Raw genomic sequence first — 18,731 nt, 5'->3', positions numbered from 1 at the left:
ACTATTAGTGCTTTCATTTTACAAATGAGGAAACTGCAGCACAGAAAGCCTAAGTAACTTATCCAAGGACGCACAGCTAGTGAGTGAGTAGTGTAGCCAGGGTTCGAACCTACCAGTTGGCCATGTGTAACATCTGTTGAGATCCTCATTCTTTTAACCAGCTTGCATGATTTTTTTAAAAAAATTAAGCTCTGTATTTGGGGATTCTTGTAGGTTTCTCTACTGTAAGAAACAATAGATCCCATGTGCCAGGTTCTCCCACTGGTAACATCTTGCAACACTGCAATATCACAACCAGGATATTGACATTGATAACAATGCATCCATCTTGTCCAATACAATGTTTAAAACCATTAAAAAATTTTTTTTAATGTTTATTTATTTTTGAGAGAGAGAGAGAGAGAGAGAGAGAGAGAGAGTGCTAGAGTGCTAGCAGGGGAGAGGCAGAGAGAGAGAGGGAGACACAGAATCTGAAGGAGACTCCAGGTTCCGAGCTGTCAGCACAGAGCCCAATGCGGGGCTCAAACTCACGAACCTCGAGATGAAGTTGGACGCTTAACTGACTGAGATGCCCAAGAGCCCCTAAAACCATTTCTTAATTGATTGTAAACATTTAAAAATCAGAGGATTCTACAAAAACTGAGCTCTGGCTTATCTTGACCCACCAGAAGATAAGGTCTCCCCGGGAAACAAACCTAAGAGGAGGTTTGTGCACAGCTACTTTGTTGAGGTACTGTCTTGTTCAGGTGGCAGGGAGGGGGGCAGAGAGGGGGACGGGCAAGGAAAGCAACCAGCCGGGGCACCATACCCCATGGGGGCAACTCAGCACAGTCCTGCTGGGCACTCTGCAGATCATATAGAGCACTCCCCTGAGTTACCACCTGCCTCCCTCCTCCACCCTGCTGAGGTGCAAGGGACCTGGGGCATTTATCCACCATCCTCCCTCCATCTGTTGCTGGCTGAGGGCTGCTCCTGGGACAGGTGGTGACAGGGCCGTCAGCTCCCCAGCCCTCCCAGCCTGCCTCTGAAGGGGGAGAGCAGGTGCTGGTTCACCAGCAGCAGACCTGGAACAGAGAGATGCAGGTGCCGGCCATTGGCAGTCAAGGCCAGACATGCCTAGACACACTGCAGGCACAGCTGGGTAGGGGGCAGTGTCTGTAGCGAGGATGTTCGTCCCCAGGGCCTAGAATAGTGCCTGACTAGGAAGGTGCTCAATCATGTTTGAAAGATCAAGTGAATGGATAAATGACAAAAAGCAAAGCTGAGCGAGTTTCTTCTCGCTCTTCTTTCGGAGGAGCGAGATGCCGTGGACCCAAGGAACAGCACCGTCACTGTGGCAGGGGGCCTGCAAGAGTGACTGGGAGGGAGGCTAGAGCCAGAGCTCTGGGTTCTGAGGGCTCAGATCCTAGCACCTCCGGTGACTCACCGTGTGACTAACCCAGTTCCCACCACCTCTCTCGACCTCAGTTTTCACACCTGTAAAATGGGACAGTGAACTCCACAGGACTGATGAGGGGACAAAGGGAACTGGGTCATGTGATGTGTTCAGAAGCGTAAGCACTAGGAAGATGTTTGTTGTTCCTTTCACCTTGCCCCGCGCAGGTACTGCACTGGGTGCTTACACAACCCATTCGTGCCTCCTACAGCCCAGTGATTAATTACCACCCACTTGCGTAGATTGGGACAGGGCCCAAGGCCACAGGGCTGGTCAGGAGCTGAGCTGGGTTCACGCCCAAATGGGTTGCTTTCCTAGGACCACCAGGATTCTATTACCGTCACCTCCTGGCTGTGTGAGTGCCACCTGGGCCTCAGTTTCCCCATCTGTAGCATAAGGCTAATAAGGAGCACTTCTTTGCTAAGTTGTTAATGGAATCGAGGATGAGAAGCATCTCCATGTGGGCCCTTTACAGAGAGCTCTGGGAAGGGGATGAAGCAGCATGTGAGAATTGAGGAGGGTACAGCTGCTGCTGGGTGGGCTTCTGCCGTGCCCCCTGCACGAGTGGCAGGGAGGAGGGGTACAAGGTGCACTGCCTGCTTTCTGCACAGACCCCGCGTTCTGTGCCGGCCTCAGTATCACACGCTCCCCATCACCAAGACACAAATCCCAGCATCGCCTGCCTGGTGTAAGGCTGCCGAAGCGAACCCCCCCCCCCCCCGCATTAGAGCCCCAGCAGCCCTCCAAAGCCACGTCCTGGGAAACACAACCCCTCAAGGCCAACACTTCGCTAACAGGACAAACAAACCAATACGTAGCAATCTCCCCTGCGTGAAGCCTGCCTCTACCCAGAACACCAGCCCCACCTCGGGTCAACACTGCAGGCAGCCAGGCGAGGGGCCAATGACCCAATGACCCACACATGGCTCCCTCTGCAGGCCCTGGGCCCAATGAGGGGCTGGAGGAGGTGGCCTGGAGCAGGAGGTCCCCGCCCAGTTGGGCCATGACTGCCCAGTGTCTCCCTGGCCTCCCCACAGAGCTGGCCTCCGTCTCAGTCTCAGCCAAACATGTCCAGCCTCCAGGTGCTATGCTCTGGCCTGCCACTGCGGCCCCTCCCGGAAAACCGGGGACGCTGGGCTGGGGTGCCCCACGCACCCGTCAGGACCCCCGGCCTTAGCCCTGCGGAGGAGCAGGTAAGAAGTTGGGCGCCATTCCTGCTGGGCCCTTTGCCCTCTGGGTGTCCTTGAGGTGGTCCGGGTGGGCATTTTCTGTTCCTGCTTCTCCGCAGGAGCTGCAGCTTCTCAACTCAGTCTCCCACCCCTCACCGCCAAGCCTCCCCGAGCGGGTGTCCAGGAGAGCCCAGAGGGGGTGTCCAAGAGCGCCCAGAGGGGGTGTCGGTGGGACAGGGGGTCCAATGTGTTTGCTCTGCACTCTTCACGCCTACTATAGTTCATTCTCTCCTCAACGTTCATTCTTGGGTGCAAGATTCGGGTACCCATTTGCAGATGGGGTTCCTGAGGCTCAAGGTCCCCCAGCCAGGAGGCAGTGGAGTTGTGGCTGCTTCCAGTCAGAGGAGTGAGGCTGGTGTAAACAAAGTGTAGCCTTCTTTCTTTTTTACTTCTTAAAATGTTCTTAATGTATTTTTGAGAGAGTGAGAGACAGAGGGTGCGTGGAGAGGGGAGCAGAGAGAGGGGAAGACACAGAATCCCAAGCAGGCTCCAGGCTCAGAGCTGTCAGCACAGAGCCGGACGCCGGGCTTGAACTCACCAAACTGTGAGATCATGACCTAAGCACAGGTTGGTTGCTCAACCAACTGGGCCATCCAAGCGCCCCCAAAGTGTACCCTTCCACCCCTGACAGGCACATGACTTTGAAGTTCTACAACGTAGCAGGTCAGCTCTTGTTTTCGCTTCTGTGTCCCTCCCCCCAGTCTTGTAGTGAGTGTGCAGCCAGCAAGGCTAGAACCCTAGCAGGGGCGGGATGGTGCTGCTGAAAGCATTGCCGAGGTGTCCCTGACCATAACCCACAGCCTGGAGAATCTGGAGCCAGCCCAGGACTGGGGGCACTCGAGCCTGCACCCCAGGCAGCTCCGACCGTCCAGGAGCGCACTTGTCTCCCTCGTAAACTGGGGGTGAAAATGACACCACGGAGCAGTGGAGGAGACCAGAGGAAATAAAGAAGGTGGCACAATGATATAAAGTATCCTCCATTTTCTTTACTCAGAATTACTTGAGAAATTCAGGAACAGTGCAGGGGAAAGTAAAAAAAATACAAATAGGCACCAACATTAAAAAAGGAATCACACAACCCCACCCTAAGTGAAGACTGCCGCCCTTCAGTGGCTGCCCCCTAAACTTTCTGCGGAGGCAGCTCACAAAGCACGGATGGGGCGCTGGGGGGCGCTGGGGCGGACCCGGCAGAGCTAGGGCAGGAGAAGGGTGGGGGAAGGGTGCTGGGGGTAAGGGGTGTTGCGAGGGGGGCCCTGGGGGACGCTGGGCGGAGCTGGGGCACCACTGGACAGTGCAGGCACAGGGGAAGTGTGGGGCCAGGCCGCTGGAAGGCGCTGGAGAGCGCTGGGGTGGGACTGGACAGCTCCGGTGCAGGGGCAGTGGGGGGCCTGGGCCCTGGGGGCCTGGCTCCGCCTCCTCTTCCATGGTGCTTATCTCTCCCAGCTTAACTACGTCAAAATAGTCATTCAAGCTTCCTCCCCTTGGGTCACCTCCCTGCTGGGCGCCAAGGGCTCAATCTTTGACCGTGAGGGCATGGAGGGCCCTGTCACCTGCCCATCTCAGGTGACACCTTTATAGCTTCGTGATGGTGTCCTGTGCTGGGAGGGGGGCACTCGGGAGCTGAGGAGCTGGGCCACCTCAGCCTTGCCCTGTGTAGGTCGCCGTTTGCTTGCAGGTCCGGGAGTTGGGGCTGTTGAAAGCCGCTACATCTTCCCTCAGGGTGCCAGGGTCAGCCAGCCTTAGGTTGGTGAGATAGTAAGAAGGACGGATGTTGACCTCTACCCTGACCCTCCCTTCCTTCGACCCCAGCTCCTGACAAAGAGCTCTTAAATTCCTTGGAATTTCCTGGGTGATAGGGAAATTCTTTTGTTCTAAGGAAGCCCCTCTAGATAGGGGCTGGTCACCAGAAAGACTGTTCCAAGATAAGAAGCTTCGAACTTTCTCCCCTCCCCCCCCATTCCCTAGAGAGGGGAGAACGGCTGGAAATTGAGTTAATCATCCATCATGCTTACATGCTGAAACCTCCATAAAAATCCCATAACTCAGGGTTCCGAGAGCTGGTTGCGGGGCACATTGAGGTGCTGGGCCCACCCCACATCTTGCCTTGTGTACCTTCATCTGGTTGTTCATCCGGACCCTTGATCATATGCTTTATTGTATAATAAACCAGTAGACACGTTTCTCTGAGTTCTGCAAGCTGCTCAGCAAACTACTGAACCCAAGGAGGGAAGTGGTGGGAACCCCGGTACTTAGCAGGTTGGTCCCCAGTACAGGTGAAAGCCTGGGGGTGTGTGATGGCATCTGAGGTGGGAGGGGCAGTCTTGTGGGACTGAGCCCTTAACCTTCGGGGTCTCAGCTGACTCAGGCAGATGATGTCAGAACAGAATGACGCTCGGGCCACCCAGCTGGTGTGGAGAATTGGTCGGGGGGGGGGAACCCCCCAAACCAGTCACAGAAGCGTCCTGTGTGCGAACACTCGCCTCAGAGGAGAAACACAAGCGGTTTCTCCCAGGCAGTCCGAACCCAGCAACCTCCAAATCCGCCAGCAGCTCGCTTTCTGCTTTTCCTTCAGCTTGCTTTCTATTCTTTTTGTTTAGATTTAAGTGTGTCTCTTTGATTTTTGACATAAACTTTCCAGATAATTGTATAAGATGAGGAGCTCAAGTCTTATAAAAGTGTAAGTTCCCTACTTCTCCTGATAGGCCATTGACAAAAAATTATGTTTATTTTTGAGAGACAGAGCGTGAGTGGGGGAGGGGCAGAGAGAGAGAGAGAGAGGGAGAGAGAGAGAGGGAGACACAGAATCCGAAGCAGGCTCTGGTCTCCGAGCTGTCAGCACAGAGCCTGATGCGGGGCTCGAACTCACGAAGGGTAAGATCATGACCTGAGCCGAAGTCGGACACTTAACCGACTGAGCCACCCAGGCGCCCCGGCCATTTTTTTTTTTTTTTTTTTTTTTTGCATATCCTTCCACATGTGTTTTATGTACATACGATATGCGTGTGTGTCCTTCTTAAGCATGTAAGTGGTTGCAATCTATACACATCAGTTTTTTTGGACGTTCTTTCCTGGCGAGTTTAGAGTTACCCGTCCTTTTAACTGGTGGGTAGTATTCCATTATTTGGTGTGCTTCACTCTCTGCTCTTCTTTCAGTAGATTTCTCTGTTTAAACATAGGCAGTCTGGCTGTCACATTTTAGGCAATGCATTTTCAGCACAAACACAAGACGACTTCTACAGTGCAGGAATTTTCATCATCTAACAGGAGCGGTTGCTGTACCCGAAATGTCTTCAGCTACCCCCTGACCCTGTACGCAGTTACTCTCAGTGACCTGTTCCCCAAACCCTGCCCCACCCACAAGGACTGTTCCGGACATCAGATTCCAGACCTGGAGACCACCCCAGTGTGTCTGTGTCCCCATCACTAATAACACACTATCTTGAACTCCTTAAGAGTGGGGCTCTGTTGGGTTCATTTCTGGATCTTCAGTGACACCGGTACTGGGTTGCTGAATGAACTGGTATGTTGTTAAGTGCCTCCACCAAATCCTACAAGAGTTCAGTAGGCAGGAGAAACCTAGGAGGGCTTCTTGGAGGAGGCAGTCTTGGCAACATAGGCAAGGTTCTTGGACTCAGTCCAAGAAGGAAGGCCATTTGTAGACAAAGGGAGGCAGTGAGTGACAATGCAGAGATGGGCCTGGCCAAAGTATACCAGGGGTGGAGGAAGCCCTGTGTAGGCTCGAGCTGGCTGTGGAGCTTGAAGAGTCAGGCCCAGCCAAGTTATAGAGGATCCTGAAAGCCAAAAACAGTGTTGACTTTATTGATTGAGTCATGGGGAGACCCTGAGGGTGTCTGAGTAGGAGCATAAACCTGCTCATTAACTATATATACATATATATAGTTATAAAGAGAGTATAAAAGCTTTCGACAGATTATCTAGAAGGGCAGGGTGGGCAGAGACCCAAGTAGAAGAAAGACCTGGCAGCATGGAGGGCCATGAGTGTGGGACATGATCGTTTTGACAGTTGTCACTCACACGGCACCTCTGTGTGCCAGACCTTGTGCCGAGCGTGTTGATTCAGTGAGTCCCCAAGACAGCCCTGTGCTATCAGTGTGCTCTTTTTACAGAAGAAGAGACCGAAGGTCAGAGAGGTGAAGCGTGCACGTGTGATGTAGCCAACCTTCTGGTGTAGACTGAGGTAGGAAGAGCTGGGTCACCGTAGCAGCAGCCTCTGCAGAGGCCACCCCATCCCCAGCTAGGAACAGTCTGAGCCTCAGTTTGGACCCTCCTAGTTGGTCTGGTTGGCTCCAGTTCAGGCCAGAGTAGACCTAATGAAGCCTGAGCAAGAGTGAGTGCAAGGACAGGGGTGATTCAAACAAGGCTGCACCAAATCAGTCATGGCCATCATTTTTGGTAGACGTAGTGACAGCCAACGACTTTCAGGTAGGTGGGTTTTGCCCCACCAGCACACTGCCAGGTTAGAATGGAAGTAAGGCCTGAGCGAGCCAAACTCTGTCTCTCTCTCTCTCTCTCTCTCTCTCTCACACACACACACACACACAGACACCCATTCCGTGAGCTATAAACAAAGTCGCAGGCTGGCATCCTTTTAGCTGATCAGCCACCAACGCAGAAAAGGTTTGCTCAGGGCAGAAGTAACACTGTCCCCAAGACAGGATCCTGTCCCTGTCCATTATTTCCCCAGGGCTGCTGTAATAAATCTCCACACACGGAGCGGCTTTAAAACAGCACAAATTTATTGTCTTACAGCGGTGGGTGTCAGAAAGCTGAAATGGGTTTCCTTGGGCAACGAGCAAGAAACATTAGCGCAAATGCAAGGATATGGAAATCAGGCTTGCTCGGTTGCTGTCTTACTGAGTCTCGTGATTCTCATTTCTTTGGACGCAAAGATTACATATCAGATCAGCCTAGTTTATGCATACGTGTAATATATTTTCAGCAGCAATAAATGCATTGTACAAGGGTCAAGTTAAAAAATATATGCAGTGAGGCTGCATTCCCTCTGGAGGCTCTGGGGGTTGAGGAGGTGTGGATCTCTTTCCTTGCCTTTTCTAGCTTCTAGAGGCTGCCTGCAGTTTTTGGTTTGTGGCCTCGTCCTCTGTCTTCAAAGCCAGATGCATAGCAAATTCAGGTCTCTCTCTCTCTCTGACTCAGACCCTCCTGCCTCCCTCTTACGAGGACTCTGGCGGATACATAGGGCTGACCTGGATGATGCAGGATAATCTTCCACACCAGACCCTTACCTTAATCACATCTGCAGTCTCTCTTGCCTTGTCATTAAACAAATTCACAGGTTCTGGGGAATAGGAGGCAGATGTGTTTGGGGGTCGTTATTCTGCCCACCACACTGTCAAGCACCCAGACTTCTCCAACCTGCTGACTGACCCTGGAACATTTTATGAATCAATCCTTTGGCCCTAACTGAGCTGGTTAGATTTTTAGGCCTATTAAGGCAACGGGGGTGGTCTGGAATATTCTTTCCAATTTATGTGTCTTGAATACATCTGATTTCACCAATAAGAGCCCACTTGGAACATGCATTATATGATTAATGGGCCATAATTTGACCAGTGAAAATCCATGTCTGACATTCTATATGCTGCATAGCAGTCCCTCTGGTGTAGATTGAGATATGGAATAGCAGACCCTCTGGTGTAGATTGAGATATGGAGAGGTGAAGTGTTTCTGGGAGCATCCTGTGATTAGCATGCCAGCTGACCACCCAGGGTGTGAGTTGCCAAGTAGGGTGCCTACTCGTGCTCCCTGTGGGTGCTGTGGCATCTTACAATAAACTGAAGCCCTGCAAACAAGGAAGCTACAAAGCCAGGGCAGGGGAGGAAGCAAGAAATACTCCTTAGGGATCTTCAAAAGAGTGGGTGAGTAGAAGCACTGTATGCTACACAATGTATGTTTGCTCATCGAATCCTTCCAACTACCCAGCTGAGTAGGCCATGCTAAGAGATGAGGAAACTGAGGCAGGGGTGACCGGCCCAAGTTCACACGGGTAGTGGGAGGCAGGGCCTAGGGTAGACTCAACTCTGGCTGCTGTCCCCATGCTTATCATGGGGGCTCCCAACCTCGTCACTGCACCCACCCTTTCCTCGCTGAGCCTCCTCTGCTGAGGTTCCGAGGTTCCGTGGGGGCCCCTGGGCCCCCCATAGGCCTGCCTCAGACCTCTGGCGGACCTTGGGCAAACATGAAGTTTCTGAGAACTCCCAACCAGAGACTCAGAAGAGTGACCCAGGTCAGCAAACAGAGCTGCTACTTTGTAGATTTTTTCACTGAAGAAGCATTTACTGCCTGACTGTTAGGTAACTCTAGACACAGGGGATAAAGTTATTGAGCAAAAATATAATAGAAGACAATGTTCCTGAACTAAGTAAAAACATGAAATTGTAGATAAAAGGATATCGTTTATCCCAGAAAAAAAATGAAAACTTGATATAGAATAGTTGACATTAAGACATGTCTAGACTGGGGTGCCTGGGTGGCTCAGTTGGTTAAGTGTCTAACTTTTGATTTTAGCTCAGGTTATGATCTCAGGGCTCATGAGATCAAGCCCTGTGTGGGGCTCTGTGCTGACAGCATGGAGCCTGCTTGAGATTCTCTCTCTCCGCCCCCTCTGCTCCTCTCCTGCTCTCATGCACATGTACTCTTTCTCAAAATAAATAATCATTAAAAAATATATATATATTCCCTCCCTTTCCCCCCTCTGCCCCGTCTCCCACTTGCACTCTGGGATAGAGTAAATAAAAAATAAAATAAAATGAAATGAAATGAAATAAAATAAATTAAAAAATAAAAAAATAATAAAGAAAAAAAAAGACAGGTCTAGACTAAATTAGTGAATTTCAGGGATAAAGAAAAATTCAATGGTCACAAAATGGAAATCTTATACAAGGGGAAATACAGCACACAGAGCTTCTGTGCTGCATTTAGGCTACGGACTTTGCCAGAATCCCCGTTATGTTTATGGCACACATGCATTCTTCCTTCAGAACAGACTGAATTTCTTACAGCCTTTAAAGACATTTTGAAAAATGGCCAAAGGGCACCTGGCTGGCTCAGTCAGAGGAGTGTGTGACTCTTGATCTCCAGGTGGTGAGTTGGAGCCCCATGTTGGGTAGAGACATTACTTAAGTAAATAAAAACTTCAAAAAAAAAGAGAGAAAGGAAGAAAGAAAAAGGAAGGAAGGAAGGAAGGAAGGAAGAAAAGCAAGCAAGAAAAGCAAGCAAAATGGCCTAGTCATTTCTATCAACTGACACAATTTAAGAACCATTGATTTTGACAGGAACCTCTGTTGTATGTTTTGAGTTATGTGATTAGCTGAACAAGGTTGCAAAAGCATTTGACAAGGTCGAATCCAGGTCCTTAGTAAGAACACCAGGTTTAGGTCCAGTAGTGAAGCCAGCCCTGCTGGGGAAACAGTGAAGACAGTTTTTTTTCCGACCACTGCTTGCCACCTCTTAGCGGGTTGTGAAATCTGGTTAGGGGGTTGCAAGCAGCATTCATCAGAAAGCAAAATAAAACAAGCTAGAACAGGATAGAATATATTAGGAGTTGGGTAGTAAGGTCAAGTCTTGTGTAGATTGTGTGTATGTGCGTGTAATATATATTGTGTGGATTGTGTGTGTGTGATATATTGCTTTCAAAACTTTTCTTTAAATGTTCAGTTTCACTTGCAACCTCTTGTTAGAAGCTATACACCAGCTAGAAAACAACTACGGTCTTTGTGTTGAGGTACAACATGCACAGAAAGCCACGGACACCACGTGTGCACAGATGTGTCTGTCACAGGTGCGGGGAGCGGGGAACAGACCCCAGCCTTGAAGGAGAACTGGCCTGACCTCTAACACGTGGCTCAGCCACACCTGCCCCTGAACAGCCTCTCAACAGAGCTGGCAGTATGTCCCTTAGGTGTGGGCTTCTTTCACTCAACAGCGGGTCGGGAGAGCCAACCCGGCTGCTGCATGTTGCTGTGGATCATTTATCCTCCTGGCTGTCCTGTAGCGGCTCCCAAAGTGGGGTCCCCGGGCCAGCAGCGTGGCACCTGGGAACTGGTGAGGAACGCAGAGCAGAGGCCACACCAGATCCTGTGGGTGACCCCCACGTCCGCTGGACTTCGACACCCTCCTGCTGCAGGGTATTCCTGGCCACTGTTCTTGAGGGAGAAACTCATATTTCTCATCAGCTTTTTTCTAAGGGAGAAGGGATGACGGGCTTTTGTTCCACATGAAAATTAAATGAGGGAGTGGGTCTGCAGACCTTCCCAAGTTTCTGTAACACCCTGAGCTGGGGTTTTCTTCATCGCCTCTCTTGCCATCTGCTCCTTCCCGGATTACCCCTCTCCTTTCTCTCCTCCCACCCTGCCCCGCTGCTAAGGCCCCAGTGACATCCTTGTCACTCAGTCCTGGGGTGTGTCTTAGCCCACACAGTGTCGGACCGCTGGGTGCCTCGGACAGGCCGCCCTCCTCCTAGCCCTCTGCCCTTGGCCGGCAGGAACCCGTGCTCCTGGCTGGACTTCCAGCACCATCTCCCTGGGGGAACTTCTACCCCTGCCCAAAGCTGGTGTCCCCAGTCCTGGGCCTTGGCCTTCTCCCGTCACCTCCTGCTTCCCTGTGTCCAAAGCCCACCTGTCTTCAGGTTGTCAGACCACCTCTCCCCCTCAGTAGGCATGCACTGAATGAATGAGGGAATAAATTCACCATTCTCAGCTCCTCAGCTCCCCACCCCCAAAACAGTTTGCTCCCCAGGGTCAGCTGGTTGCATAAATGGCCTCAACCTCCACCCAGATACCCTTGGTCGCCTCCCCAGCTTTGCCTGCCTCCAGGCTCCAGTCCGGGTGTTGGAAGGAAGGGAGCTATGAAGGGGTCTGCTAGAACTCTGGCCCTCCTTGGGCTTAGTAAGACAGATTGTAAGCAGTGAAACAAACAACCAGTAGAACACCCAGCAGTGAAAAGCTTGGGAAGGAAACGGAGGTGGGGAGAGAGGCTAGGAGTCAAGGGGGGGGAGGGGGTCAAGGCAGGCCTCTGTGGAGGGGGGCATTTGGATTGAGGCCTGAGTAAAGAGAGAGACCCTCCAAGAGAAGGCAGGGTGGCAGAGAGGTAAGTGCCAAGGCCCTGCGGCAGGACCAGGAACATCAGGGATGTGTGGAGGAGTGTTGGGGGGCTTGGGAGTTGGGCTGCCTGAGAAGCCCTATGAAGGTTTCTTCTTTCTCCTGGCCTGCCCCAGGCCTGCCTGAATTTGGAGGAAAATGTGCAGGGTGCGCTGTCTGATGCGGCTTGCCAAGGTGGCGCTGGTGGAGGGTTGCTTCTCTGCATTTGCACAAGGTGCCTGTGAGCTCCTGGGACATCTCTTTCCTGCCCTTGAGTCTGCATCTCCCAGTGTAGCTGCAAGCCTCAGGGAAGGCCACCCTCTGGTCCTTGACTGGGATCAAGCAGTCTGGTTTCCCGTGAGCAAGACGAGGAAGGGCCTAGACGTTTGCCTATGTGAAGGGGGAGAGCAATCTGGGAAGGCTTCTTGCAAGAGGCGACCTTGTAGATGGGCCTGGAGTGAGAACTAGGTGGTCTCTGGATGGGGCCATGGATTTCTGAGTAGGGAAGGAGGATGTCCCATCATGGAAGCCTCGTGATCCTTGGCCTGGAGATCCTCTGTCCCCCTGCTGCCCCTCACCCCTCTTCCCCCCACTCCCCAGCTCGCACTGAAGAATGCCCTGCGCTACTTCCCCCCGGACGTCCAGGAGCTGCTGGCCCCTGAGTTTGCCCAGGAGCTGCGACTGTACGGGCATATCTACATGTACCGGTTCTGCCCCGACATTAAAATGAGGTGAGCACTGGTAGGTGCAGCTCCAAAGGGGGCCCAGAAGCTCCCAGGGAGGGGCCGATTCAGGGGTCAGCAGGGGGAAGTGCAGGCTGTCCACACCAGGAGGCGTGCTGAGTTGTGGCGTGCTGAGTCCATGCCCCTCACATGGAGAGGGCATGATGGCTGTGTTGTCACCTGTGGGAGTCTGTAGCCTGGCGCTGGCTGCAGGCCCCCCAGCCTGGCCAGACGATAAGGGAATCCTTTCCAGAGAGGTCTCTTTGGCCTACCATCCTGGGTAGTCAGTCCTGTGCAATTCTGGAGCCAAATTGTGTACAAAATCCCTTTCTAAACCTCATGTCTTGTCCTGCCAGGAAGTAAGGAGATAGCTTAGGTTCAGGCTGAGCTGTGCATGGCACTGGAGGCCTTGTGAAAATGTAGATGGCTGGGCCTCACCCCACACTGTGGATTCAGCAGTTTGGGAGCAGGGGGCCAGAAGGATCTGCCCTTCTCACAGTTCCCAGATGCTGCTGCCCCCGCCCAGGGCTCACGCTCCAAGCACCTTTGTTCCTGAATGTGCCAGAGGTCCAGACCTGTCTGGAACCACCCCCAGGGGATGTCATTCTCCCCATCAAGTAGGCATCATGTCCCCTCATTCCCGTTGGGGCCTGTTGGCCTGGCATCTGCTCTAGAATTGATGCCAGGAGCACTGGTGACATGAAGGAAAGAAGGGATGGATAATAAACTCCACCCGGAGGAGATGCTTCTGGAAAGCAGACTTCAGCTTTATTTTGAAGTCCATCTTCTCCCAGTTGGAGCCCGCCAAGGGGGAGGGAGGGGTGGCCCGGGTGCGGTAGGGGCCTAACTTGCCATCCTTGGAAGGGCAGGGGTGTAAAACACAACGTGAGCACCAGAGTGGGCCGGCCTAGGTGGTCTGGAACCGCCTTCTGCTGGCAGCTCCCAGGCGGCTTCTGCAGGCCACCAGGTCTTGCTGTGCACACCTCTGTGGCCTGTGGCCGGATGCTGTGCTATGGCCAGGGAGGGCCTAGGCTTCAGCAGGCCGGAAGCCTCGTGCCCTCCCCTCGTCACACCTGGTGGCTGGACTCCCCTTGCAGGGCCTACCCAATCGAGCAGTACCCCTGCCGGACGAGGGCCGCTGCAGCCATCATGCACATGATCATGAACAACCTGGACCCTGCCGTAGCCCAGGTAACAGCCGGGGGAAACTGAGGCAGGGGCCAGCACTGCCCAATAGAAATGTAACTCAAGACATACATGTAATGCTTTTAAGCTTTTTATTTAGAAATAACGATCGATTTGTAGGATTTGTTGTAAAGATAGTGCAGAGGGGACCATAGACCCTTCTCCCAGCTCCCCCCGGTGGCTATATCGTCTGTAACTAGAGTACAGCATGAACCTCCAGATATCAACGTTGGTATGATGGACACACATGGCATTTTAAACTTTCTTAAAAAAAAACAAAAAAAACACAAAACTTCTAAAAGCCACATGAAAAAGCAAACAAATAATAATGAACAGATTTACTCCTGTATTTTGTCCATCCCAATGTATCGGAAATGTTATCATTTTAACATGGAACATAAAAATCACTGAGACATTTTACAACCTTTTTCCCTACTAAGTCTTTGAAATTGGGGGTGAATCTTACACGTAGGGCATGTCAAATAAGCCATGGTTCCAGTGCTCGATAGCCACACTATTGTGTGGATGATGCAAGTCTGGCCACATGCATCTGTCATGGGGGTCCTTGAGAGCCAGTCTGTACATCAGATACCCATATCTGATAAAGGATAACCTTTTCAGGGGTGAGTCTCTAAGTATTACACTTGAGGGCAATATGATCCTAGAATTTGAATATTCTACCCAGAGGTGAGAGCTTCCTCAGCCCTGGCCTTGACCCCAGAACCTGGTCACAGACAGACCCCTGACACTGACCCTGGGCTAACTTCCCAAAGCGATCCCAGATCCAGCTCTGACTCTCACCTCACGCTGAGCTCTTACAAGGTCATGGGGGGGCCAGTGTTCCTGCAGAGGTCACTGTGTCTGGGCCTCGCCCTTTCTGCCTTCTCCCCCTGCCCTTAACACTCCTTCTTCAAGGGCCATCAGCCATTGGGCACAGCACAGAGGTGGGGGCCCTCCCTTCCCAGACCCCCATCTCAGATGACACCATGTCTTCTCCAGTTTCCCCAGGAGCTCGTGACCTATGGAGGAAATGGGCAGGTGTTCAGCAACTGGGCTCAGGTACGCTGGACTGTATGGCCTTTCCCCTCCCCACATCTTCTGGCCTGGTAGGATCTAACAATCTAAGGCTCGGGACTCAGGTCTCTGCCTCCCTGATGCCTGAGATGCTGACACTGGGCATTCTGGGGGTACTAAAGGCCCTCAGGGCATGTGTGGCATTATTCGAGGCACCAGGAGCCTCTGGAGACTAATGAGGGCCTGAAGGGACAGGGCACTGGCAGGACTGCTGGGGCTGTGGGAGCTCTCTGGGCCTGGGTGGTGACTTGGGGCTCAGTGTTGGCCCCCCACTTACAGAGCCTTCCATGCTTTGCTCTCCCCTGCAGTTCTGGCTGACGATGTCCTACCTGTCACAGATGACAGAGGAGCAGACCCTGGTCATGTATAGCGGACACCCTCTGGGCCTCTTCCCAAGCAGCCCCGGGGCCCCCAGGCTGGTCATCACCAACGGGATGGTGGGTCCTGGGGCAGCCGGGCACAGTGCCTGCCTGGGGGCAGCAGGAGAGCCAGGTGCCCCCAACACCTGCCTCCCCATTGTTTCAGAGGGCTCTGTCCCCCCCCCGTCCCCAGCCTTTGGCTCCCATTCCTCTTTTCCAGGTCATTCCCAACTACTCCTCCCGGACAGAGTATGAGAAGCTCTTTGCTATGGGAGTTACAATGTAAGTCTTGTTTCTCTCCATGCATCCATCTGTCCAACTTGGTTTTTGACAGCCTCAAAGTAAGCAGCAGATACAACCACCAGGAATTCAGTATTTGTTTACAGGGGTTTTTTCTTCGGAAGTGAAATTTACATGAAAGGCGCATATCCCAGTGCACCATTTGATGAGTGTAACAAATGTGTGCACCTGTGCAACCCAAACCCCAAAATACAGAGCACAACCGTTTCATTTGTCATAAAATTAATGTAATGCGTGCTCTGAATTGCAAACATTCCCCCCACCCCCGGAACATTATTTTAAAAAGAGGTATGGCGAAAAGGAAACCCCTCTCCCACCCTAGACTCCCCATTTCACATTGTGTCTTTCCAGACATTTCTCATGCACATACAGAGTCAGGTAGACCATTATGGATGCCATCTGCACCAGCCTTTCCACCCTGGACAGTATAGCTGGAGACTGTTCCATTTCAGGAAACGTGGGTCTAATGCACTCTTGTTTTACCTGCAGTGTTCAATTGTATCATGATTTATTTAACCCCCCTGCCACCTGATTTGGGTTGTTTCAGGTTCTTTGGGCTTACAAAGAACGCTACAGTGAATGTCCTGATCTGTACATTTTTACGGATCTCTGGGTGTGTTGCTCTTTGCTACCTGGCCCAAAGTGGGTCTGCTCTACCCGGGAGCTGTACACAAAGACCACACCAGGTGGAGGTGCCTCACAAGGTCACTTTAATCATCAGAATAAGGAGGTCATGGGGAATCATGTCCAAAGCCACTCTCTCAACAGGCTAAGCAGGCTTCTTTTATGAGGGCTCAGGATGAATATTCAGAAGGTGGTTTTAATATTATAATGAAGCTGAGGTAACTGTCAGGCACTTTCTGATTCATCTGTGGCAGGGCTTATATTGTTCTCAAATGTTCTTTTTCCTGTTTCAGCCTTTCCTTAGTTAGTTTCTAAAAGAAATTGACAGGCAGGAGCGTCTAGGCATTTCCTGAGTTCAGGAGTGAGTCCTGAGTTCAAGGGGTCAAGGACTCTTGCCAGGGACAAGGGGTGATCAGGTCTGTAGTATTGGGAGCCAATTAAGCCTCAGGCTAAGATTTTACAACGTAATCATCATAATCGTCACTACCAGGTGTCAGGTGTGAGCTTTATAGATACCATGGTGTTTGGTTCTCTGTACAAGCTTCTGACCTAGGCACCCTTATTGGCCCAATTTGTGGAGGAAGAAACTGAGGTTCAGAAACCCTATTACTTTTTTGGTTGGTCCTAAGTAGCTACTGTTACTACTATTTACTGCGAGGCCTGATGGCCTCTTCTTCACCAGTGGAAGCAGCCGCAGGGTCAGAGGGACAGGGTCTGCATCCTGGACCTGCTGCCTCCTAAGTGTGACATTGGACAAGGTGGCGTGCTTCTGTTTTATAGATTCAGGACGGAGGTTTAAAGAGTAGAACTGCAGAGTCAGACCTGGTCTGCTGCACCTGAGGATTGACCCGGGTGCTGTGGGCAATTGACTAAAATGGCTGCAAATCACCCACACAGGCGGGAAGGGGTTTAAACCTTTAACTTAGCCAAGCTGTCAGGCTGACACAATGAAGTTATAGATAACAGTCAGTACCAGGGTGGATGTGGGAAAACAGGTGGTCGCAGGTTGTGGGCAGGTCTAGCAAGGCTGGGGGTGGCCGGGAGGACTATACCTAGCGACTGGGGTCAAAGTTCCAAGTGCAGGAAACTTGATCCCACAATTTTACCTCCTAGAGTTATTTTAGGAGCAGCATGTAGTGGGTAACTTGAGCACAAAGGACTGAATTAGAAGGATTTGAAGTCAGCTCGCAGCTCGGCAGTGTATCCCTGTATAACCTTGGAACTTGGGTCCTGTCTGTTCATAGCTCCTGCCTCAAAGAGATCCGTGAGAATTCACAAAACAATCAAGAGGACACCCTTAGTATGTGGTACAAAGGGAGCCGTGGGCCCTCTGCTTGAGTGGATATGGGTCCCCAAGGCAGAGGTTAGGGGGTCCATGCGGCCTTGTGGGGGGTTCTGATGGTTTCACTCATCTCCCTGGGTGGATGTCTATTATATTAGAACCATTTTTTATATTGTATAACAGTCCTACAACCTTCCACGGTAAGGATAATGCCTCCCCCTTTTTTGGAAGAAGATGAAGAGGTTCCACGTGGTCCAGTACCTTATCTAAATTATAGGATAGACTTGGCATTCAGACTCACACCTGCAAGAATAGGATCTAGAAGAGAGGAGGGGCTGGGGAGAGTTGCTGGGCGACAGGAACCCAACAGAAAAGAGACAGGGAGTTGAAATGGACCAAGGACAAAAGCAAGCGGCAGTAAACCTTGGAGCATCGCTTACCTCAGGGGTCCCCAGGGAAGAGTAAAATTAAGGCAACAGAAAAAAAACCTCAGAAAAATGCACTGCCAAAAATATTCAAGTGTTTGGCAATTATCAAGGGATAGACACAGGCACCCTCATGCATTGCTGGTGACAGTCACTTTGGAATTTGACAATGTCTAGTAATATTTTACATACTTGCACTTGATGACTGAGGCCTACCCCTTCCTGGTTTCTTCCCCGGGCCAGCGAGGCAGACAGGAGGTCACTCACTGCAGTGTGATTCGTGTAACGAGATCAGAGGGGGCAGGGGAACATTCTGTGGTTTTGATACACACAGTGTGGAACCATGAGTAGCCATCAGCAGGACCCGTGTGTGCTGATGTGGAAAGGCCCCCGCAGGTGAGGGGCCCAGCTGCACAAGCAATACCAATACCTACAAGATGAGGCCGTTGATGTAAATAATACGAATACTAATGACGACAATAACCCCACCTGCAAACAGTGACCCCAATGCCATTCGGTGATGGCATAGCCCACAAACCTGAATGAAGTGTGCTGCTCTGTGAGCGCCCTTTTCTGAAGGCGTCACCCCTGCCTCCCGCAGCTCCGTGCCCTCCTTCCAGCAGGTAGCCCCCTCCCCCCCCATTGGAGGTCATTGAATGTCATACCAACAGAATCCCACAGAATGGGTTCTTTCACATCTGGCTTCTTCACTGAGCCACGTGGCACAGGAAGACTTGGTCTGTTTCTTTGCCACGAAGCGTTCTGCTGTGTTCTTACGCTGCCGTTTGTTTCTCGCTCCTCCGTGCTGGGCGCTCCAGCTCTTCCAGGGCTTGGCCACCGCAAACAAAGTTGCCGAGAACAGTGGCGGGCCTGTCTTCACATGGGCGTGAGCGCAGAAAGTGAAGGTGCCAGATCACCTTCCACCTCCGTCGTTACGGCCAAATGGCCCCCACAGTGATTTTGCCACTTATATTACAGTG

General features: G+C 51.7%; 1 protein-coding gene across 1 annotated transcript in view; it reads left to right on the top strand.

The window, feature by feature from the left end:
• The first annotated feature begins 2,435 nt into the window (after window positions 1-2,435).
• Window positions 2,436-18,731, top strand: part of UROC1 (urocanate hydratase 1) — a 40,279-nt gene continuing 23,983 nt past the window's right edge. The window contains exons 1-6 of the mRNA XM_027049785.2: window positions 2,436-2,628; window positions 12,381-12,511; window positions 13,600-13,693; window positions 14,687-14,746; window positions 15,070-15,198; window positions 15,341-15,402. Of these exons, the coding sequence (XP_026905586.1) occupies window positions 2,503-2,628; window positions 12,381-12,511; window positions 13,600-13,693; window positions 14,687-14,746; window positions 15,070-15,198; window positions 15,341-15,402 (602 nt within the window). The 5' untranslated portion in view covers window positions 2,436-2,502. The remainder of the gene's footprint in view (window positions 2,629-12,380; window positions 12,512-13,599; window positions 13,694-14,686; window positions 14,747-15,069; window positions 15,199-15,340; window positions 15,403-18,731) is intronic.

This window comes from Acinonyx jubatus, chromosome A2 (assembly GCF_027475565.1).
Source record: "Acinonyx jubatus isolate Ajub_Pintada_27869175 chromosome A2, VMU_Ajub_asm_v1.0, whole genome shotgun sequence".
Lineage (NCBI taxonomy): Eukaryota > Metazoa > Chordata > Mammalia > Carnivora > Felidae > Acinonyx > Acinonyx jubatus.
This window is presented reverse-complemented; position numbering and strand designations above follow the sequence as displayed.